This window comes from Ostrea edulis, chromosome 5 (assembly GCF_947568905.1).
Source record: "Ostrea edulis chromosome 5, xbOstEdul1.1, whole genome shotgun sequence".
Taxonomy (NCBI): domain Eukaryota; kingdom Metazoa; phylum Mollusca; class Bivalvia; order Ostreida; family Ostreidae; genus Ostrea; species Ostrea edulis.
The window spans coordinates 17,747,031-17,773,235 of NC_079168.1; the positions used below are offsets into that span (position 1 = coordinate 17,747,031).

Sequence of the window (26,205 nt, forward strand, 5' to 3'; positions counted from 1 at the left end):
CATTCAAAAACTTACTTTGTTAAACACCACTCTGATTCCACGCACAAGTACTCTTAAGTACGATATAGAATATTAAATATTTGATACACTCGTAACCTGTAACCGTAAACATTGTATCTGATATTCAGAAAAAAAGAAGACAATTTAATTTTCACGATTTCAAAAATTATGTATAAACTACATGTATAATGCATTGACACATAAAATGTATTAGGCTTGTCCTTAGTACCGGGGAATCCTACATGCACATACCATCTAGAGTGTCTAAACGGCGTAAATCACCACCTTGGATAAATCATACATTGCGTACAATGACCAGACGCAAAACACGCTTACACAGACAAACAAGGAAAACCGGAAAGTGGGAGAACTACCGTCACTTCCAGCGTGAATGCAAAAAGGCTTTCCGGAGAGCGGAGTGGTCATACGTGAACAACACTATTCAGAAAGGTCTGACAAATAACAACACTAAACCCTTCTGGAGTTATGTGAAGTCAAAACAACAAGACAATGTTGGAGTATCACCTCTGAAGAGAAAAGGCCAGCTCTTCAGGGACAGCAAGTCAAAAGCTGATATATTAATAGACCAATTTAGTTCTGTATTAACTCGAAATACATCTACCTTCATACCATCAGTCAATGGACCGAGTGAGACTATTAATATCAGACATAACTATCAACGAGGGCGGTGTCCTAAAGTTGTTGAAAAACATTCAAACCTCGAAATCGCCTGGACCTGATTCTATACCTAACCGTGTGTTGAAAGACTGTGATACCGAACTTGCCCCGAGTATCGCATTCATTTTCCAGAGGTCTCTTGATTCAGGAGGCCTACCAAATGAAAGGCTCAATGCAAATATAGCACCAGTGTTTAAGAAGGGAGACCGCCACCTACCGGAAAACTACCGTCCAGTTTCTTTAACTTCTGGGCTAAGTAAATTACTCGAACACATTGTCTGTCGTCATATGATGAAGCATTTAGATCGTCATAAGATCCTGACTTCTCTTAACCATGGTTTTCTTTCAGGTTATTCCTGCGAAACCCAGCTAGCTGTCACTATTGAAGACCTAACATCAAGCTACGACAGAGGAATACAAACTGATATTGCAATTTTTGACTTTTCGAAAGCATTTGACACCGTGCCACACCATAAGCTTCTTCATAAACTGAAAGCTTACGGAATACAGGGCCGCTTACACCAGGGGATCCAATCATTTCTATGTAACCGACTGATGAGGGTAGTTGTTGAAGGGGAGTGCTCAAAAGAAGTCACGGTGGACTCAGGAGTACCCCCAGGTTACTGTAGTAGGCCCCCTCCTATTCCTTTGTCATATAAATAACTTACCTGATATGGTGCAGTCTAAAGTCCGCTTATTCGCCGATGACTGCCTGCTATACCGTGAGATAACATCATAAAAAGATCACCTAATAATGCAGCAATACCTTGCTAACCTGGAGCAGTGGGCGAAGAAGTGGGGGGTGCGTTTTAATGCCACTAAATGCTATGTACTTAGTATCCGACAGAAGTCTACGTTCTTTTGCCAGCTAAACGGAACCATCCTAAAAAGTGTACAGACAAACCCGTACTTAGGGGTTATGTTGTCATCAGACCTTAAATGGACGACCCACATAAATAATAAATGTAAGAAAGCCAGTACCACACTAGGCTTTCTGAGACGGAATCTTCGCCATAGCCCTTCACCTACTCGCAGAACAGCATACATCTCCCTAGTACGTTCTACACTAGAGTACAGGGCCATTATATGGGATCCCTTCCTTCAATCAGACATCATCAAGATGGAGAAGATACAAAGGAAAGCAGCTCGTCTAAGACCTTAGATCTTCCATCTTTACAAGAACGAAGGAAAGAATTACACCTAACGTTCCTATTCAAGGTGGTTGAAGGGCTAGCACCAGCGATACCGCCTGATACTTACTTTGTAGCAGCCACCAACAAACGACGAATCAAGGCCAAAAAATTTACTGACTTTGAAACACGGAACATCATCCATAGTACCAACAATAGCTGTTGTTTCAATATACCATCATGTAACACACCCATAAGAAGAAACTCATTCTTTGTACGTACTTTAAATCAAACCTTCAGCGCGAATAAGATCTACATGCGCTCTCTCATTTCCGTTGATCATATGCCAGAAGTGGTGATTCAACGTACCTATACAGATATTTAAATGGCAAATACGCAATGAGTATAAATATGAATGAAGGTCAGTTCTACGTCACGAGTGCTGGCACGGAGCTCCGATTAGGGAAAGTTCCCGCTTCGGTGCAACACCCTCTTTTGAGAACTTGATGTACGCTGGAATCCAGCATAACAATAAATGTACAATATATCAGAAATAGACAAAATATTGATTTCAAACTGGAACCTATCAGGAACAGCGAATAAAATATAACAACATCTTTAATATTCGGAAAATAGTTCTTATAAAAGAACTACTGTTTTATTTGTAAAACCGACTTTTAATAAATGTTATCCCATCTAATATAAGTAAGCACTCAGCATCGTTTTTAAAAATGAATTTGTCTGAAACTTCTTGACGAACATAATTTAATAAAAAAACAAATAGGGGTAGCTGTGTCCAAAACCTTATAACCCTTAATCGTAGGAGATGGGACGGAAAAAAGCAAAGGTTGATACACACTGCTATATATAAGTGGGAAAGGGGCAGCCAATACATCAACATTTGCATATGAAAATAACAGAAGTTGCAATTGTCAAATAAAAACTAGCAGCGATAATACATAGTCCTAGTGATGACCGTGTGTCTCTATAATACTTATCAGGTAAATAAATAAACAGCAAACACTGTTTTTGTGATTGAATATAACCGTTGATAAACAATCATAAGAGGACTTAGTAAAGATGAAGCAAAACTGATTTGGAAATGGTATATGCAGCACTTCCAAACGGATCATATTTCCTTCAGACCTCTTCGTTCTCCGGATCAAAATTTTTCTGCATCATACGTTCAAATTCTGGAAAAATAATGTATAAAATATATTAAAAAGATTCGTTTAGCATTGTAGATTGACTGTCGTCAGCCTTAAAAAGCAAAGCGACCGTCCGTCTTGGGTAAGAATTGAGATCCCATAAAATTTTGAATAACAAGACGCCAATCACTTGAATGTCCTACAAACCAAGTATTTAGTGACAGAGATGGCAGGCATGAATTAGCGTAAGATGATCACAAATATTGCAAACATTTAAAGTATTGATATCATACCTACCCGCCAAGTCTTAATTCCGAATCCATAACCAAGAGACATAAACTACTTTCGGAAATAGATTGATTCCATAAAAAAGGTGACGATAACGAACAGTGATCAATCTCATGACTCCTATATAACTTCTATAAGGAATACAAAATAGAAAGTTGGGCAAACACGGACCCCTGGATATAGCAGAGGTGAGATCAGGTGCCTAGGAGGTGTTGGGTTGGTTGTATATTGTTACCGTCCCTCTTGAGAATGTTCCACTCATATGGAGACGTCACCATTGCCGGTGAAGGGCTGCAAAATCTAGGCCTATGCTTGGCACATACGGCCATTGAGCAGGGAGGGGTCTTTTATCGTGCCACACCTGTTGTGACATGCGGCCTCGGTTTTTGCGGTCTCGTCCGAAGGACCGCCCCATTTAGTCGCCCCTTAAGCAAGGTACCCGGTACTTGGGACCTATTCTAACCCGGGTCCCAATGGGCTTATCAAAATCAAAAAGACTTCTTGTACGGAGAATGATGATCTCGCTTCGACCAAAAGGTTTATCTTAAGTACTGTAAGTAATATATAAGACTCTCGCAGGATATCATGAACACTCCGCCGATAAATATATGACACAAGGGCACTATTCATGAGATGACAGGAGCAATTTTGTCTTTGCGTCTAAATATGCTACATTCAGTGCACACACCTTTGTGCTAGCTTCAACCCTAATGGTAAGACAGGGCAGTAGTGCGCAGTATGAATTACCACAATGAAAACTGAGATCCAGGTGACTAAACTACACCGGTAGATCGTCTGCTCCCAGGGAACCAGCGGTTAATATAAATGAAAATTGTTTTCCAGTGATATTTCGCACTAATCTGTGTTAGACACCAGAGGTCCATTACGTTGCATTACACCACGAGTAAATGTTAACCTTGGCTTTTAATGCGATTGATTTTATTTACAAGATGTCCATAAACTAGAATGTAACACAGATATGTTATAAAAGTGACTCTGTGCTGATATTTCATCATGAACACAACGTAGTGTCAAACTCGCTCATACCGTCGGAATTGAGTTGAGGTGTTCGATAATTTTAGAAAGGGTTTGTTGTATTCAAGTACATGTATTTCCTAAAGGAATATTTTCTTCCGTAAGCACATGCTTTATACCGGCGTAATAAATCCATAAATTGAGAAATTGAGCAAGACTTTGACCTTGAACTCCTTTCTGCCTTTTTGACAAGATACACCCCGTTCAGAGATTATCTCCCCTCCCCGCATGTTGGGACTTGTATATCTGGTGTTTTATAAAACACCTAGCTCAGGCTAGGACAAATTATATATCTATACCATCAATTTTTCTTGCCAGTAACCTAATATATATGTACATGATGGTTTCAAAATGACGGTTTGTATAAATAGGTACACATGTATGCAATCCTCGCTTACCATCCCTATTCTGGGTATTGTTTTCGGCATGTTTCCTTACAAAAACAACAATAAATACTGCTAATAAATCGTATAGATAGAATTAAACCTTATTCAACCACATACTTTCCCAAAGTAAGATAAATATGATATGACAGTTTTTTCCCATTCATCAATATCATAACAGCCATTTTAGACCCCCCACCCCCCCAAAAAAGAAATCAAACTAAATCTACAGTTTCACATTTGTCTCCGATATTTACTATCATTTGTTGTACATTATCTCAAAAGTACGCAATTTTTCAATTTTACTCAAACCTAGTTCAAATGCTAGTTTTTGTGAGCGTTATTTGTTCAGAAAACATGATGCATGAAAGGTGAAGATAACGAACAGCGATCAATCTCATAACTCCTATAAAGAAAATTAAAGAGTTGGGCAAACTCGGACCCTTGGACATACCAAAGGTGGTATCAGGTGCTTAGGAGGAATAAACATCCCCTGACGATCAGTCGCATCCGTCGCAATCCCGAATGTGACTTGTTCGACATGATTCTCTTAATTATTATATTTTGACAAAATGGATCAGACGAAAAACATTGTTTGTCATCACGGATCCAGGCTTTATGGCCATCTTTTGATTTCTTACATCTTGAGATTTAGCACAGATGTTTAAGAAACTGTTGGTTTATAGAAAAAAAATTAAGTACAAAAATATATGGAAAATTATTTTTTTTTTAAATGAAAATTATTTCAAAGGTTTTGATAATTTGGATTTGAATTTTAGACTTACGTATGCTCTCAGTTTAAGGTCCTGAGGCCGGATCTCGCGTATCATCAAACATCCCAGATTCATAATTAGGGTTTGGTATTCCTATACTTTAACATATATAAGTGTCATCATATCGGGCACTACATGTATATCAATCCCTCATATAATACATTTGTAACTTCAAAATAATAAATAATATTTACATTCACTGGATCTTTTCTGTTGTGTGTCTTTTGAAATTGACATTGCTTTCATCTGCGACAATGAATGTATGTTTGTTGGAAACTATATATTTCGATCCGGATTTTAGTACCACCTGCATGTCTGCGTAATCATTACCAAATATGGAGCGTCATCAAGGTCAAAGGGTGCATTGGCTATTCCCTTTAATGTAATGAATGGGTCAACGATATGATAATTTAGTACTTAAATCAAGTTTATATTTCAAAACAAGAGTACCATAAACGGTACAATATTCGCCCGTCTGACAGTTAGCTTCCACCTGGAAGTGTATTGTGCACTCTGAATTGATACAACACACATTCTGAATAGAAAAGCCTTAAAGTAAATTATGGTGCACCAATCCATCTGAACTGATAATGTATTTCTCTGGGAGGGGGGTTGTCACAAAATGTCAGTGCAATATCTGTATCTATGATGAAGAAAACTCGAGGAAACCATTTGATCTACTTCTAGCCCTATAGTAAGTCATGGTGAACCAATTGAGCTGAAATGTGAACAGATTATGTATTTCCCTGAGAGGGAGGTTGTGACTAAAATTGTATTCCTCCGAGAGTAGGCTTTGTAACTAAATTTCAGGGCGATATCTGTATCCGTAATAAAAACCCGGAAAACTGTTTGACCTATTTTTAGCCCGAATTTAGGTTAAGGACGGACCAATCCAGCTGAAATGCAAACTGAACATGTATTCCTCCAAGAGGAAGCCTGTGACTAATTTTCAGAGTAATATCTGTATCCATAGTGAAAAAATTCTGGAAAGCCAACTTTTAATCCTAATGAAGGTCCAACTGAAATGCAAACTGAACTTGCATTTCTCTGAGAGGAAGCTTAAGACTAAATTTCAGGGCAATGTCTGTATCTGTAATGCAAAGAAGTCCGAAAAACTGTTTGACCTACCTATAGCCTTAAAGTTGGTCAAGGTGCACTAATCCAGCTGAAATGCAAACTCACTCTTACACTTCTTGAGGGAGAAACTGTGACCAAATTTCAGTCTCACATGCATTCGTTACGGAAAAACGTCCAGAAAACATGACCTCGGACGGACGGAGGGACAGTCACCCAGCCAGCCTGCCTGCCAGGCAGATGCATGGACAGCACCATAACATAATACTAATGACTGGCGTATAAAATTATATAAATATATAACGCTGGTCATTATTTTGTATAAAAATAAAATGGCTTTCTTTGTTGCTTCATCGGGTGATTAAGTTAGCATTTTATGTTTGATTACCTGCGTAATTGATTCGCCCATCTCCGTCCAAATCCGCCTCATCCATCATTTCGTCAATGTCGGAATCCTCCAGGTCATGCCCAACAAGTGTCTGCATTCCCGCCTTCAGTTCCTGCCAATCGATAAATCCGTTTTTGTCCACATCAAATGTTTTAAACATGTCATTGACTTCTCCAACAGCAGCCGTCTTCAAGGTCATTAGATTCATGAACTCGTTCATATCCAAATGTCCATTCTCTGTGAAATAAAATGTTTGAAATTCAAAGTTAGAGTTACTTTTAATGGTTATTAAGATGATGCGCATCAATTAGAGTAGTCACCCCATCACGCATATCAGGCCCTCTCATTTAACCAGGCCCTGGCAGTTTCGTATAGTTACTGTGTACTATAGCGCCCTCTATTGGATAATGCAGTCGCACTACTTTGCATCTTATTAAGCAATGAGAATACGTGTATACTAGAATCAGTTTAATGACAGCTCCACGTTTTGAATTATGAAAAACTTCAAAATTGACAAGCTTTCCAACATCTAAGAGGAAACGTTTTCGTTTGTTGTTCAGCGCAAGATCGGAAAAGTGGTAGGGCAACCCTAACTACATTGTTATTTTAATGAACAAAGTATCACTTATTGACATTATAATTGACAGTCTTTAACAACAAAAACCCCTTTTTAACAATTCATCAACATTAATCTATCATATATTTTAAATTACCCGCCGCTAAGAGAGCGGCCATTAAAGTTTAATTTATGACGTCACACTATCGGTTCACAGCAGCACTGTAAACATGACAAGTCACGAACAGTTAAGTTTGGAGCCGTATGGATTTGGGTCTGTTCTTTCGCAAGAAGAAATTAAGAAAAAGAATACGTTCAGTCGAATCGCAGACCAGGCAGACGGTACACGTTCTTCATACAAGTGTCAAGAACCTCAACTTGTCATTACGCAAATGATGGATCTACAGTTTACATAGTCTTTTCTGCACATATGACTTGATTGGGTCAGGAATTTCGAGAGAAAAACAACCAAATTTCACACCTCCCCTTCGCATTAGTGTAATTCACTGCTTGACATCAACCTATTTATTCGTAAAATCTACCACATGCACATCTTTGATGGTTTTAGAATCTTATCAAAACCGGAACAGACAGTGTGACGTCAAAATTATTAATTTTCGTGGTTTTGAATACGAAAGAGTTCCACATCATGGCAGCCTCTATAGATAGCGGGAATTTCAATTTTTAACGTTCTCAAATTAGTACTGAAGCTTATCTAGGCCGTATATCAACAAAATAGTATGACAAATCTTTATCATATAATTAGTCCTACCATTTATCATGTAAAAATTTTTTTGGGTTGCCTTCCCCTTTAAATACAAGACACACATTCTATTTACGATTTCCGTGAGAGACTTGTCAGTGGCGGATCCAAGATTTCCGAAGAGGGGGGAGGCACATGGAAAAGTCAAGTACTAGTAGCCAAAATGCTCAACGATTTTGGGTGCCAAATCTGGAGTTTTATCTTTATATGTAATTAAGGTCTTGTAAATTTGTGACGAAAAAGAAGGAGGGGGTGCTGGGCCCCCTCTAAATCCACCACTGCTTGTGGAGATTGAACGGAGAATGTTTTACAACTGTACTGAATTCGAACATTATCTACACAGCCACCGTGAAATGGCACGATAACCATTACTATTTAAACATCTTACTATGCCTCAAGTGTTATTTACACTTTACACGTGCATCACAGGTAAGATGTATTTCGATTGGGTTATTTATGGTCGCGTGTATTAATATTCACTTTGCTGAGGATACGGGATTTCGGCTAAATCTGCCAAGTGTAAATGTTTAGCGAAGATAGCTCCTTGGCAGATTATTTTCATATTTAAAATATGGAAATTAGTTTAAATATGAGCAACGTACTATGTAGGTCAAATTTTTGCGATGCTTTATACATCCTGTACATGTACATCGAGCAAATTAAATAATACTAGTAACATGTTGTAACCGTGGTGTAGACTGTAATCACAATTTCGTACGAAGTTATCAAATTCAAGATTAATCTGCGTGACCTGGTAGCATAGTACATATCTGTAACATACTCATTCTTCACTTCTGTAAACCCGTTATTTGTATGTAGGAGAACATGTTGTAACCCCCATTATAATAACAGCTGCGATTACATTAATTACACTATATTTGATTGTTACATGTATTACAATAGCGGTGATACAGTGTAATTGATATTTTTGTATGTTTTTTGTCTCGTTCAATTATTTTTTTACTATGTAGATGTTCTCTATCATGCAAACGCCTACCGTGACACGAGACCTCTGTTTTTAAGGAATATCCAAAAGACTCGTGACTATCGGGTGCTTGCCGAAGGAATGAAAAGTTGAAGATAACAAATCAATATCATAACTCCTATAAGGAATACAAAATTAAAGGTGGACAAACACGGACTCCTGGACATAAAATGTCCCAGAGGTGATATGAGGTGCCTAGGAGGGATAAACATCCCCTGTCGACCGGTTACATCCGCAATGAGTCCTATGTCTCGATTATCTGTAGTCAAAATCAGTGTGTAAAGAACGGCCTAAAACAGTTGGTATGAAACACGTCAGGCAGCATTTACACAATGAAAGATTGTATTGGCAAACTAGATCGTCAAAACCACCTCGACTTAAAACTGATCATACACAGAACAAGCTCTTGCATAACGAATCAGTTCAGAGACATAAACATCATATGCAGGTGAGAATGGAATTTTGGAAGTTGACGATGGAGAAGCTGAAATCATCTTGTTTGTCATAAATTTGAGTTGTTAGCTTTCCGTTAACATCTATGTTCAATAAAATATCAAAGTAGGAAGCAGGGGATGGTAATATTGTAGGTTTGACGCGGCGCCATGATACAAGTAGTACTAGTCACTGTTGTAATATTACAATAAAAGACATTGTTACAATAGCGATTATGCAGTGCGATAGCTTTTGTAACATCAGTCTCTCTATATTGTAATGTTGACAACTGGTCACAAGTTCCGACCATATTTATGCTACATGTATTCATAATAAATTGGGTACGTTAACTTCATCCCATGTCATTACACCCTTACGTGTACACCCCAGTCGACTTTCTGTTCAGTTCAGTGTATTAGCACAAAACCATACGGTTTACAGGCATGTAATAAAGTTTTTTACAGAATTGATCGGAATACACACCATCTTCGTCTACTGTTAAGATCAGGTCACGAATCTCCACCTCACTTGGATTGTGACCTAGTTTTCGTAAGGCGATCCCTAGCTCTCGTTCAGACAGAAATCCGTCTCCGTCCTCGTCAGCCTCACGGAACGCCTCTGTAAAAGTGTTGGAAATGGCATAATACAATTCTAATCTTTTTTTCGGAATGCAAATACTCTCTCTCTCTCTCTCTCTCTCTCTCTCTCTCTCTCTCGCTCTCTCTCTCTGTAAATTAGAAATGAGCATAATATATACCTACCTACATAAACCTCTTGTGCAAAATTATCCGTCTGTGAAATAGAAAAAATAGTATAATGATGATGATTGGCCTAATAGACAAAAACACAATCTGCATAATATATAACTTTTTTTTTAAATATATAAATTTGTGAACATTTAAATTGCCATTACCCTTCCACCTGTTTCTTCCAGGTTTCATACACCAAAAAAAACACCCCATTTGAACAAGATTAAATTCATTGAATGGATTTATATTCATCAAAATAAGGTATAATCCTTGTTGAATCGTGCGGGGTCCCTAATCTCTCTGTGTTCTGCATTCTTTTTAAGATCTATTATTTTCAGCCATGATGAGAATAATATTTAACAAAACTAAACATTTTCAATAAGTCAGATCTAACGAATATAAATACAGTTATGATCTAGTTTATTTTTAACTCCATTAGCCCTTTCAACAAGTATGTTTGACATTCTCACAATCCTACAGTATATAATCTCTGATAGAATATTTTTAATCTTCTTCTCACCGGCGTGAACGTATATGCGTAGTTTGATACAAAAATAAGGTGACAAGAAATAAATTACAGTAGAATATTCATCCGTGTTGTGATTAATTACTTTTTAGTTTGAAGATGATTAATTCTATAATACCTGCACAACGACTGTCACCTAATTCGGTTTTAATAAGAATGATCTCGTACTGTAGGTGTCATCTAGCGTTGAGAGTATATATTACCGACACCAGCAAATTCAAAGCGTCATGAGAGAATGGAAATTTGATTGCTTATCTCCATTAGGATTTATATGGAATATCATTTAGGCTCTTGTGCATTTACAATGTAAAAATCTACCATTTGTTTTAATTTGCCTTTGCTAAGAATGACCTCACAAGAAACCCGAAATTCATAGGGCTGAAAGTTGTGAAGGCGTGTATAAAATTCGGCGAAAAACGGTGTTCCAGCTATAACTGGAGACTCTCGTATTGGAGAACTGTTTTCTAACGAGTGATGATGTGGTGTTCATTGCTCAGTTTTTGTGTCAGGTATGGGCATCCACTATTTCTTTGTAGTGACCTTACATGTACCAGACAACAATTTCATGTTTAAAGTTGATTGTTTGCTGACCTAGTCCCAAGGTATCCCAGAATGCTATTTCAAATTGAAGGTGATTTTTTTTTTTTTACTTTACAATGAAGCGTGAATCATAAAATATACATGTATGACGTCATTATCAATGACATCTCACCAGTGTAAAACAAAACAAAAAACAAAAACAAAAAAACAAACAACTCACATTGCTGTGGGTAATGTATTTGGGATCAAATGCTACTGTAACAAAGGACTCTACATATTTTTGTTACATGTGTTTTAAGTACATACTTGTATATAGAGAATAATACAATTACACCCTGTATCAGCCCGAGGGCCGAAGGCCTGATATATAGGGTCCTCTATTTAAAGATTCATAGAATGTGTTCGGTCATATTTTCATGTTTGGGTGCTGATGTACTCTTTACCGGGCTGATACAGGGTATATTGGCCCTGCAGGATCCGCACCAGTCCTCGTGGAGGCTGACACAGCTGTTGTAAAGTTAAGTTTATCGCGTATGCAAAATTATATATATTACTAAGTATATATATATATATATATATATATATATATATATATATATATATACACACACTGTAATGATTGTAGTTATATTTGAACAATTTTGTTGTAATATAAAGTTATAAATGAGGTTTGATTAACCATGGAATTGATATGTCCCATGTTTAGGAGATTACTAATCTAGTATGAATTTAGTTTTCATTGTCTGGAGTAGCCATTGAATATCATATACAAAAGCTACACGTATCTTTGGAAATTATTTCTAACTTACACCTGTACTCAGTCGGGGTTGTTTCAGGGAAAGAAACGACGTCAAATGTACAGTAATTTACCTAAATGCCTGATAATCTATATCGTATAAAATGTAATTATAAATGACAAAGTATTGAATGCACCATTGTTATATCAATTAACAGACTACTACTAAATTTTATTGATAGTGGAGACATTATCTCTTCATTAGGCATCATTGTAAGTAAGTAGATGTATACAATTAATGGAGTAGAACATTATAACAACATTATGATATCATATAATCAACAGTTTTAGATGATGACAGACAGTAATTGTTGGATAAAAAAAATGGAAACAGGGAAATGCAGCCAAATTCGGAACAAAAGCAGAATCAATTCTCACATGTAACACAAAACAGCAACTTAAGGAGGAACGTCGGGGAGAGGAAAAGGTTTTTAGTATCTAATTCAAACCGTATGGACAAAGAAGAAATGTTAAGAGTTTATGTTGTCTTTCAGATATCATATAGTTAATTGTTATATGATGCTTTATAGATAGATGACTTTAATATTATGCACACTTTTTTTTTTAGAACTCAAAGCTGTATGATCTATCATTTTCCTTCTAGAGCATAAAGATTTATTCTAACGCAGCTGACCTGGTTTAACAAGTTATCAACTTTTCATGAATTGCATGTCTGAAAACATTTGCATTAAAACAAAAGGTACAGAAATTTTCTTTTAGCATAAAAAGAGTCAGTTAACATTATAACTACGTTACGCTTGCTGATGTTGGGTTAGTTGATTGTATATTGTTTAACATCCCGCTTGAGAATATTTCATTCATATGGAGATGTCACCATTGCCGGTGAAGGGCTGTAAAATTTAGGCCTATGCTTGGCGCTTATGGCTTTTGAGCAGGGAGGGATCTTTATCGTGCCACACCTACTGTGACACGGAGCCTCGGTTTTTGCGGTCTTATCGGTTTGGGGACTCCGATGCTAATGGTGAAGCATGAAGTCGGGTAAGGAGACAAAACGGTGGTCCAGGTTAATTAATACTAATCATCAAATACAATCGTTTTACAGAAGTGCCAGCAGACGCAAGCTCATCAATATGTTCTCGGAGTCATTTGAAATTATCACTTGAATTTCTGTTAAATATGTGTTACAGATGACCGAGTAACATGTACAGTTGTTTGTAAACATTGATTTAAAATCAAACAAATTGTACATAATGATATAAGAAGTGTTGGATATCTTTACAAATGTTTAGATGCGATAATGGTTTTATCAAGCGAACAAAATTTGACGAAACATTGGACCATACAGCTCCAAGAATATTGACTACATGAAACAAGAAAAGGGAAAGGCAGCACAATGACTAGGGGTTAGAGATTTCGGAAGTGTTTATAAACACTTTCATGTATTCATCAATCTGAACTTAAAAGGAATAAATGCACTCCATGTAAGCAGCATCGTGAGAAAGGAAGATAGGATTGTATGCCCGCCAATCAACTACCATTTTTAAAACCAAAAATTAAAAACACAAAGATATATATATTTTAATGTTATACACATGAGTGTAAATGAGATTACAATGATATTAATAAAACTGAGCAATCATCAAAGTTCGGTTCTAAGAGGAACATGGTTATGATATCACCTGAATTTTTTTACTTACAGTTTCTACATTCTCCTCCTGTTTAAGTATTCAATTTGAATAATTAAGAACAAGCAAAATCGTAGAGAGCAACAATCCAAATGCAAATCCAGTTTGCAGAGAAGTATTACTCATGTCTGCATTAAGATGTACGAAGTCGTCGAATAAAATTTAAGAGTTATTGAAGTAAATAACGACTACCTTTAAAGTGATTATCAATAAAACAGAAATATATGACCATGGACATCTGAAACTTTTAAAAATGAAAACTAATGATTATTATTTTAAATCTTACGTCAAAAATTCTTTGATAAACAATCAGCAATGGTAAATCATTTTGACACACTTAATCCATATTAATGTTTAATCTATACCAAGCATATTTCCAAATGTGAGCAACGTTGTCTACATTCTATATTTACTATACTTGGATAAACAAGTTTGAGTATCATTCAACGTTTGCGTAAGCATGATACTTTAAAAATCATTAACAAAAAAGAATTGTTTTGCAAACCATATCAAAATCATGTTTAGAAATAGGTTTATCAAAAAACCAATATCAAAAATTACAAAACGGAATTCAATGCAGAGTTATCAAAATGTATTTACCAAAGACCTTTGTAACTGTACGGTACGTAGGGGATATGACACATTTGAAGAGTCTTCCTGTTCTAGTAGTATTATGCGTTCTTTACTTTTCCTTGATAATCTTTTACTTGCAATCGTTTGAATGAATAGTCAGAAACATGTCTTGATGAACAAAAACTTGGAATTTAAAAGAGGGAAAAACTTACCATCTCCACGACTTGTCATACCGTGGTACTGACGACTTCGTGGTGGACTGGGCAATGTAGGTAACTGGGATTAGATTTATACAGAATTCTAATTCGGCTTAACCTCTGTTTTATGATTTGGGACAATATGAGTTTTAAATTTACAGGTACTCCACTAAACAATGGAACACTAACACCAGCCGGGTGTGTTTAGTAGGGATCAGTGTACAACTACGAAGAACTAAACAGATCACGTCCATATTTACCGAAGGTTCGGGTTTATCATATTTTGAAAACTCGTGTTTTCATAGATCATTAGGGTTAATTCTCTTAAGAACCCATTACAATTAAATATTTGCCATTACAGTTGATACCCATGAAGTAGTTCAGTGGTCATGATCGAATGTCGTTCATCGCGTACATAGAAAAGAAATATACGTCACAATAGAGACAACAACATTTTACTGTACCATTTAATTTCAAATCTGTGTGTTTTTACGTATAAGTTGTATATATAATTTCAGGGAATAAAAAGTCTCAATACGCAATTTTCGAGATATCAGCTCTTTTGTGATGGAGGTACATTCAGTATTCTGTTGAGTGCTTTAATGGGTACAAAATGTGTAAATACATGTACAGTATAGAATTGCTATGTAAATAACAATAAAAGTTCTGAAAGCGTAAATTTTGTTTATATCAGCTGTTGGTATACATTAAATTGAATATATCAAGAATAATTTGTTTCAATTACAGTGTATGTCATCAAATTGAATGTAAAACTTATACGGTACCAATTTTGATGCACCAGATGCGCATTTCAACAAATAATGTCTCTTCAGTGATGCTCAACCGAAATGTTTGAAATCCGAAATAACTATGACGTTTTAGAGCTAAATATAGCCAAAAACAGCGTGCCAAAAAAGTGGAGCCAAATTCGTCCAAGGATAAGAGCTATGCATGAGGGAGATAATCCTTAATTTTGAAATGAATTTCTAAATTTTATAACAGCAATTAAATATACATCCGTATTTTCAAGCTAGTAACGAAGTACTTAGCTACTGGGCTGTAGAGACCCTCGGGGACTAACAGTCCACCAGCAGAGGCCTCGACCCAGGGGTCATAATGTAAAACTTATACGGTACCAATTTTGATGCACCAGATGCGCATTTCGACAAATAATGTCTCTTCAGTGATGCTCAACCGAAATGTTTGAAATCCGAAATAACTATGAAGTTTTAGAGCTAAATATAGCCAAAAACAGCGTGCCAAAAATATGAAATCATTATTTATTTTCTCTGCAACACGAGTGATACTTTTATCAAAGAAAGATGATTTGAGCTATTCTATTATCAAATACTCATAAATTTACTAACTTTATACATGTGTCCTTGCAATTCGGATGGTTGCATGGCGTCTGGTAATCATCATTTGGGCAATATATGAACGCAGTGATTAGCATTTGTATCCACCGCGTGAATACGAAAACATATTTTGCACCTCACCGTGTGTAAGTGTTCTTCAAAGGGAAATAACTAATGGGCAACTCAGAAATTGCGTATTTTGAACGATTATTTAAACGCTGATGCATATCATCTGCTTAGTCAGATTGTTTTTAACGAGAACCACTCACTCACCAGGAACTTGGATTCTTTTATTTATGTAGCAATATTCCAATATCACCTGCATATTGTGTTTATATCTCTCAACGGATTCGATACGCAAGAATTTGTTCTGCATATGGTCAGTTTTAAAAATCAAGGCAGGCTACCGACAAACTAGTTGATGGTGCAGGGGTTCAACAGTCTGGCTTAAAGTCAGCATTTCACAAATTCTATGGTCGTTATAACGATCTAGTTTGCCAATACATCCTATCTTTGGGTCAAATGTTGTCTGATGTGTTTCATACCGATTCTTGGCCCTCTGATTTTAACTTCGGATAACTCTGTTTGCCTGATCAAGAAACAGGGCTCACGGCGGGTGTGACGGGTCGACAGGAGACGCTTACTTCTCGGTACCTGATCTCACCTCTGGTGTGTCCAAGAATCCGTGTTTGCCCGACTCTCTATTTTGTATTGCTTATAGGAGTTGTGAAATTGATCGCTTTTCTTTCTCTTCGCTTTTCATTAGAGGTAAGATCAACTTATCTGGCATCGAATGAGGTTCACTTGTGTTGTCTGAGACGGGAATGGACAACGGAGCTTTGTTTTTTTTCTGCACACTTACGGCCGAGCATATAAACTGATAATTATGTCTCCCCTCTTCAGGGGGAGTTATATTTTTGTACTTTCCGTCCGTCCGTCTGTTTGTCACAAAATTTTGTGGAAGCTGCTTCTACCAGATTGCTCATCGGATAGACTTGAAACTTTATACAATGCTTCATTGTGATTTATAGATGTGCATATTGGCAGGACAGGAGGATCCAATTATTTTTCCAAACGTTATCGTGGATCTAAGAGGGGTTGAGGATGTAAAATAGCTTGTGAACACTTCTCCTCCTATATGGCTTATCTGATAGATTTGAAACTTTGTACAATGCTTCATTGCCATTTGTAGATGTGCATATTGTCGAGACTGGAAGATCCAATTATTTTTATAAAGTTATAGTGGACCTAAGAATGGTGGAGGATGTTAAAAGAGCTTGTGAACGTTTCTCTTCCTATAAGGCTTACCCGATAGACTTGAAGTTTTGTACAATACTTCAATGCCATTTGCAATGTGCATATGATAGGGATATGAGGATCCAATTGTTTTTCTCAAAGTTATAGTGAACCTAAGGGTTGGAAGGTGTAAAATAGTTTGTGAACACTTTTCCTCCTATATGGCTTATATGATGGATTTGAAACTTTGTACAATGCTTCATTGCCATTTGTAGATGTGCATATTGTCGGGACAGAAAGAGCCAATTATTTTCCTAAAAGTTATAGTGGATCTAAGAGGGGTGGAGGATGTAAAATAGCTTGTGAACACTTCTTCTCTGTGGGATATCAGAGTTCATAATTGCTATGTTCCTGCTTATGCTTTCTCCTTCATATCATACAGTACTTTAAGGGGAGGAGGTTTCGTTTGGAGCACTTCCAATTTGGGGAGCTGAGGAGACATTTGTTTTTCATAAAAACAATCTCTAGTTTTGTCTGTAATAATATTTGCAGAGTTCTATACTATAGCACCCCCTAATAAGGGGTAATAATAGTTTTATTAGGAGATGGTATGGTATAAACCCCTACTATTATTATTACAAAATCACCAGTTCCTGTGGGTCGTGATGCAGACGACATGCCCAATAGTGTTCATACGCCTAACATATTTATAGTGATTCGGTCTTTGCATTTATAAGCAAATACACTTCAAAACCCTCTAATGCATTTTATCACAGGATTAAAGAGCAAATGTAAATATGGTACGATGTTTGTCCAATTTCATGATTTATTTCTATGGTAAATATATGTTTACGGAAGTAAATATTCATTTTGGAATGTATAAAAACAGTTGAATCCAACATACACTTTCTAATTTTATCAAACACCTCAACATAATTCCGACGGTCTGGGCGAGTTTGACATTAAACTGTCTTTATGATCAAATCGGTTTATCAGGACTTTTATAGTGTAACCTGTCATTGGGCCAAATGCTGTCTGACGTGTTTCATATCATTGGTTAGGTTATTATTTACACACCGATTTTGACCACGGATTACTCCGTTTACCCGATGAAGACATAGGGCTCGCGTCGTATGTGACCGGTCGACAGGGGATTCCTACTCCTCCTATGCTCATGATCCCACATTTGGTATGTCCAGGGATCCGTGTTTATCCTGTTCTTGATTTCTTATTCTTTGTGGGAGTTGTGAGATTGATGACTGTTATTAATAACATTATCTGTGGAAGTTTATGAAATATATTGTCTGTGTATAAAATCAAACGCATTCAAAGATATTGACTAAACGTTAATGTCGTGCACGTGCTGTATGCGACCTGTTGGACCCCAGGTGTATAAAATAGATTAGTGTGATATATCATTGAAAAACAACAGGAATACAAGTGATTTATATTAATACCTGGCTTACTGTGTGAAACCCAATAAGCACAACATCTGATTAATATTTTGTGCTTGGAGATGGCCTGAATAATTTACAAATAGACCATACAGAGGTAGTTCGTGATGGTGAAGAATGCTTTATATCTTAGTTTTGTTCGGAATCACTTCAACACAAATCTTCATTTTATAAACATGTTCACAAAAATCAAGCATTTAAATGTAATGAGTGTGCGGAAGTTTTTGTTTTTCTCCGTGAACTAAATTTATAAATAAAATACCAAACGTCCATTCGGTCATCTGGAATCTCTCTCTCTCTCTCTCTCTCTCTCTCTCTCTCTCTCTCCATATTATTACGTGGCCACATACCAATTCGAACTTCTTGTTAAATGGTAGTCAATCTCTTTGTTCCACTGAACTGAAACGCTCCATTTAATTGATTTTCAGCAAATTCCGTCAAGCATTCACTTTAATTTCATGAAAAGGCGAAGGTAAAAAACAGTGATGAATCTCATAATTCCTATAAGGAATGTAAAATTAAGAGTACGGGAAACACGGATTCCTGGATATACCAGAGGCAGGATCACGTACCTAGTAAGAGTAAGCATCCCATGTCGACCGGTCACACCCACCTTGGGCCCCATATCTTGATCAGACAAACGGAGCAATCCGTAGTCAGAATCAGTGTGCCAAGTACGGCCTAACAATTAGTATGAAACACGCCAAACAGCATTTGACCCAATGACATGTTGAATTGGCAAACTAATGTAAAGAAAATGCATTACTGAAGTAAAATCTCTATGTTCAAATTTATATAACTATTAAGTTATAACAATATTAAAAAACTTTCATGCGCGGATCTAAAGGGGGGGGGGGGTCGGGGGGTCCGGACCCCCCCCCCCCCTCCTGGAATTTGCAAAGATAAAAAAATTACAATCTAACGATTTATAAGAAAAATGAGTTATATCACGGGTTCGATTCTGTGAAAAGGTTCGACCCCCCTGGAAAAAATTTCTGGATCCGCGCCTGACTTTGTAACTGAGGAGAAACTACTTGTAGAGCTTTTAAACTAAAGACAGTCTATAATATGTAATTTGTACCGTCATTCTCCTTTTTACTATCATTATACTATCATATGTACATCTGCTAGATACCTTTCAAAGAATTGGCCATTTATTTTCATCTTTGTTGTAATTATCATACATGTTCAATTTGTTATAATGCTTTATGATACACATGTATGTGTCTTTCGTAATAAAAAGAATTGAAATTGAATAACTTTATTTTATCGATATTTCGTACAACACCTTTAGGGAAATTAACCCGAGACGTGCAACACCGTCTTTGCAATAGATGCTATGTCTTATAAAGCAAATGGAATGAAGTGGATTTAAAAATAATCTCAAGCACAGAAAACGTGAAGAATTTGCAAAGAAATAAACCAAATTTATTGCGTTAATTATACAAACAATTTTACAGAATATGATACACAAGTAAAGCTTTAACTAACAATAGAATAATTATTCTTTCGTCAATATTTTCACGAACTCTGGAAAAAGAAATTCACAGCATAATTAAAATCACACCTAATACTTGCATATGCACGTTAACTGAATATAATGAACCAAGGAATGAGTTAAGCAGATTTGAATTCTTTTCGGTGCAACAATGAGTGGAAGAGTGACAGAATTTCTCAAATTTGTTTTTGCGTATGTATTGCTTTTGAATAAATCTTTAATATCCTCACGTTGTTACATTAATAGCAATTTCCTAATATATTTCAAAGCCTACCTATAGTCAAGAACCTATCTTTCAAAACTTAACGTTGAGAATATCTACCGATTGAGGTGGATACAAAACAATCTAATTGGTTTGGTTTCCTCCGCCTTCAGGGTTTTAGATATATTAGCACTAAATAACTCAGTCATGTACCAGTAGATCAGTCCCAATTCCATTAGCAGCATAATTTGGTTAAAAATTCTACCGGTAATCTTAAGTTATATAGAATATTTATATAAAAGTATCGTTGCACAGGTTACGTAGAACTGTTTTAACCCGAGTTGTCACAAATGTAGACTTCCCGCCATTTTTTAGTAGGACACAAAAGGCTGTTTTAAGGCTTTTCGCCTCAGAAATCGTGGGCGTCGTACGTACATGTAAACCACGATTACAATGTAAAAGGTGTAACTACGTGAAAAGTAGCTTTGATTCACACATGGCGCCCCTGATCTTTATGTATACATCTAAAATTGATACAGTAGACGATTTTAACGGAGATCGTAAAAAATCAACGACTTCGTGATGCAGTTAATATTCTTAAATCAACATCTAAAGAAGATCGTATTACATACCTTTATATCTGACTTTTCCGTTTCTACCTATTCCTGTCATAGTAACCATTTCATCTACATCACTGTGTGACAGCTTCTCTCCCAATGTCGTCATAACTGACCGAAATTCCTCCATAGTAATATAACCCCGTCTCTCCTCGTCAAATATCTTAAAAGTTTAATTTTAAGTTATATTAGTGTGAGACTTGCACAAAATCATCTTTGCAATTTTACCAGGAAAACGGAGTAAAATCACGTAGAACTTGATTCTAAAGCGAAACACCCAATAGAGTTGAACACCATTGCATCAACCCATAAGAAGCAAATCCATATGGTATAAATTCCCTGCAGGCTGAACCAGAAACTCGGGTAAACTTACAGTTGTTAAACATTTGTTTGTTAATTTAATTTTTCCTTTAATAATGGAATCACTGGTTCATAGGATTAAGCAATTCCAAGTCTTTTGAAGGCAAATGACGTTTGAGAAGCAAATTGGTGATTTCCTTTATCTTTATATGTTATTTTAATATTACGAGGAAATAAAGAGACAACCATTTAAATTAAAAGCTTATAAAAATTATATTCCTATCTCCTTTCAGTTAGCAACAAAGGCATGACAAGAACTGATGTTGAGCTGATTTTTATTTCATTAATCTATCTCTATAAAAAAACAAATGATTCTATAAAACTTTCCCAAGATATGGGTTAACATATTAACAATGCTTAGAGTTTTATTCACCTTTTCATAACAATGTTTATATTTCTTCTTTATATAAACGATAAAGGTGGAATTTATATTCTGGTGTGTCCAGGGTTCGTGTTTGCCCAATTATCTATTTTGTATTGCTTGTAGGAGTTATGAGATTGGTCACTGTTCGTTGTCTTCACCTTTCATATTCCAGTTCAATAATAGTATTTGAATGTGTTTAAAGAGGACCCAAAACGGAATGTATATAATAATGATGATAATTACTAAACTTTTCACATTTATATGAAAATTATCAGCTTTTTCATGTGTGATGGAGGATGTACAAAATAATCATTTAATTGAACACAATACTGTATTGCTTGATGTTAATTCTTGTAAAAAGAACTTCATTGCGAGGTTAATGAAAGTTAATCCTAAATATTGAGTCACGATTTCCAGAGTTAGACTCCTTTAGGAACAACCAAGAATTAAGATGAAAACATTCCGAATAATATACAGTACATCTTAAACTTATCAAGTACAAAAATAAAAGACCGACAATTTAAACACATTGGTATGAAAAATCAGTTGATATAAAGCATGTTTTGTGCGTGTACTACACTGTTTACCTCGAATGCCTCTATTAACTCCTTTGGTGAATCTATTGGTTGATTCATCCGATTAGCCATCATGGCACAAAACTCTTCAAATTCAATCTCCCCGCTTCCTAATTTCAAGATCAAAACAAACAATCAACGATGTGTATATACAGGTATAAAAAGACTTACATGTAGAACGATTAGTAAACGTGTTAAGTGCTTTAAGGGATTTTGTTATAGGGTCAATGCATTTCAGATCAGTCTGCCGTAATCTCATAAAGATTTATTTAGAAGTGGATTTTGTCAGGTTCTTCCACTGCACGCAGTTATGGCGTACTATGGGTGATTACTCGAAGGAAGAACGGGTAATTGTAGAATGTTAAAAGTGCCACTGATTGGTAAGACCACATTTATTGATAGATTAATTGATTCAATGGGTTAATAGATCAAGAGATTACACATGCCCATTGATTTGATAAAGATTTCAAATAAGATATACACTGTACATGGGTTTAATTTGTGATTTATTGAATAGGATTAGATTATCATTATTGACATGGGTTTCTTTTAAATAAGATAAAACAGTTTTAAGATAGGTATATGCTACAGGGTAGTACCTTTTTCTTCAAATTAGGTATTACCTCATCAGGAGGGAGTGCGTAATCGTAGTTTTGCAGTGCATTTCTCTTAGTGTCTCAGCGCATCGCATACATATGCATTTGAGATTATTCATTCAGTGAATAAAAAACCAACCAGCAGTTCACAGAGGTATATGCTTACCATCCTCGTCGACTTCCGCTATCATCTGCCTGAGTTCTTCGTCTGAGGGCTCCTGGCCCAGCTGTCTCATTACTGTCCCCAGTTCATCACAGTTCACCGTCCCATCCCCATCTTTATCGAAAAGGCGGAAAGTCTCCCGAAGATCTAGTACACATTTAAGAATAGCTCTCGTTATCATTCAAAATGTTACAGACAAAACATCATCATGAAATCCAATGTCGCTTTTGTATAGACATTGAAAGTCAAACTGATGACGTAATAAATAGCCCTGCTTAATGAAGAAATGTTAATTATCTCTCTTTATGCACGAATACACGTGTATTACAATGGAAATCTTTCTTCTTTCAATACAACAAGAATGTGATTGCGAAAGTGTTGTAAAGTTAACATTTACCTGCGATTTGATCAGGTGTGAGGGAATCCTAAATAAGAAATAAAGTTGATAAGTTCAAGGCATAATGTATCGTAAAGTCCTGAAGAAAGATCCAATTATTCTACTACAGATACCTTGGGTCTTTTTTTCACGCGACTTCCAGCCCTGTGCGTCATGGTTAACCCCAAGAAAATAAGTAAAATAAATGTCTATCAAAATTATGGACAAAGGGTTTAGATCCCTTAATTTTATTGCATTCTTCTGTAATAAACGGATGAACCTTTTCTTCTCTAAACTCCAATATCCCTTGTGAAAACATGAAGTCCAATTGATAAATACAATGGTCTCATCTTTATACTTTTGAAATAAGGTTTACAGATATAAAAATAAGTAATTCGTAAAAGAAATTCTAATAGTGGTTAAGAGTTATCATATTTCTTTTCAAAATATTTGTACAAATTTAATACATGTAGAATTACTTACCATGATAAAAATATTCAAGACGAAACTTTTTTATGTCCCGTCATTTCAAATCACAGACGAAGATTTGTTTTTCTTTTATTAATTCCACGTCGATAAAAAACCCTTTCATCGCTGAAAAGTTTCACAGTCGACCAAGCTTAATTTTATTCGGCTGTTATTCTAGTATTATCTTTCAGGATTTAAATGACTCGGACTGCAGATTTTTTTTCACTATCGGCAGTCTGGCGTTACTAGATAGACAATTTGTCGTTTTTTGTTTAGTTAATGCCAGATCCTTGCAATGAAAACAAGAATCTTTCCGATACTCTTAAGCTGCTAATCTAATTACATTATACTTATATACAATTGAAGACTCTTCTCAAAAAGCCAATGTCACGGGATTCTAAGGGGAGCAGGTAATTCCAAAATGATAAAAATATATCAAAGTTCATATCATATGATGGAGTTCCTCACTGGCAATTTATACGCAGTCTTTGGAAATCAGGTCTTTCAACAACCTGCTGGAATTCCGATGGACACGAATTGCAATCCTTTATTAGCCCAGTCTATTGGAATCCTCATGGACACAAATTATACTCCTTTATTAGCTGACCTGTTTTTGTATTCATTTATTCCTAAACTTCTACATGAGAGGAAAACCCCATTCTCTTACTATGACCATGAACTCGACATTTAAATATAAAAATGAATCGTCAACTTCCCATATTTATGTAGCAATATTCCATTATCACCTGCATATGGTATTTATATATCTCAACTGATTTGATACGCAATAGCTTGTTCTGCGTATGATCGGTTTTTAAATCGAGGCAGGGTACTGACAAACAAGTTGATGGTGCAAGGGTTTCAACAGTCTCGTTTAAAGTCAGCATTTCGCAAATTCTAGGGTTATTATAACAATCTAGTTTGCCAATACAACCTTCCATTGGGTTAAATGCTGTCTGACGTGTTTCATGGATTCTTAAGCTTCTCTCTAGTCAATTTCCCATATTTATATAGCGATATTCCATTATCACCTGAATATGGTGTCTATATCTCTCAACTGATTATATACGTACATGTACGCGATAATGCGTATGTTCAATTTTTAAATCGAGACTGACTGCTAACAACTGATGTTATAGGATTTCAGCAGTTTCGTTTTAAGTCATCATTTCGCAAATTCTGTTTCGTTGTAATAATTTTATTTAGAATATAACCTGTCATTAGGTTGAATGTTGTCTGACGTATTTCATACCAATTGTTATGCCGTTCTTTACATTCTGATTTTGACTATGTATCATTCCGTTCACCTGATCAAGATAAACAGCTCGTGGTGGGTGTGACCGATCAACATTGGATGTTTACTCCTCCTAAGGACATTATCTCTAGTATTTCCAGGAGCCGGTGTTTACGCTACTCTCAATTTTATATTCTATATGGGATTTATGAGATTGATCACTGTTCATTATCTTCACCTCTTTGCGTGGAATATTGCAAACATTTTCGTTATTGATGGTACAGAGATTATTTAAAAAGGATATTTCACTGTATGTACTGTAAGAGTGTTTATTTACCTGTGGGAGAAATTTACGCTAGTTACGCAGTCAGGTAATAAGCTCGAATATTTACGACACGCGTACTGTTCAAAAATCAGTAATCTTATATATATTATATTTAGTTACAGCGTATTTTTCCCCACACGTAATATTGGACGTGGAAAAACGCGTACTTAAAACCCAGCGTAAATAACCACTTTTACAATATTATAGGGTTATTGAACTTATATTGGTGAATATTGGCACGAGTTGGCTGTGAAAATGCACGAGCTTGCGAGTGCATTTTGACAGCCAACGAGTGCCGATATTCACCAATATAAGTTCAATAACCCTTTTATTATATAGCTAAAGTATTTAGTTGTTAAATTATATCCCTTTTCACTTAAAATACTCCAAAATAGACGAGAATTCATCAATATTGGCAGTGTGCAATATCAACATGCATTTCTTAACTGTTCAATATTTAACCCGTCATTAATGCATGAAGCAAACTGATTTTGTGAATGGGGACATCGCAATTTAAGTACAGTAAAACATTTTGCTTAAGTAAATATCAAATACCGGCTCTGTCAGATTCGGAGGACCGTCGTCTGCCATTTTGGCTTGTTTACGTCGTGACTCTAACGTCAATATTGAACGCTCATACTCGGAATGTTTCTGGCGCATACAATGTACGCAATGCAAAGTTAGCGTTCAATAAATTCTCAGGATATTGAACGCTAACATTC

At 36.0% G+C, this 26,205-nt stretch overlaps 2 protein-coding genes across 2 annotated transcripts; one reads left to right on the top strand and one right to left on the bottom strand.

The window, feature by feature from the left end:
• The first annotated feature begins 311 nt into the window (after window positions 1–311).
• Window positions 312–1,341, top strand: LOC130054910 (uncharacterized). Its single transcript, XM_056166009.1, has 2 exons — window positions 312–558; window positions 1,028–1,341. Exons 1-2 carry the CDS (start codon window positions 312–314, stop codon window positions 1,339–1,341), a joined length of 561 nt encoding a protein of 186 aa, XP_056021984.1.
• A 1,089-nt stretch (window positions 1,342–2,430) lies between these two features.
• LOC125651292 (uncharacterized) lies at window positions 2,431–25,740 on the bottom strand. The gene is made up of 9 exons (XM_056166010.1): window positions 23,591–25,740; window positions 23,478–23,505; window positions 23,084–23,227; window positions 22,334–22,431; window positions 21,033–21,185; window positions 10,395–10,425; window positions 10,117–10,251; window positions 6,898–7,134; window positions 2,431–3,001 (listed from the first exon to the last, which is right to left on the bottom strand). Exons 1-9 carry the CDS (start codon window positions 23,630–23,632, stop codon window positions 2,949–2,951), a joined length of 921 nt encoding a protein of 306 aa, XP_056021985.1. The 5' UTR covers window positions 23,633–25,740; the 3' UTR covers window positions 2,431–2,948.
• Between the last annotated feature and the right edge of the window lie 465 nt (window positions 25,741–26,205).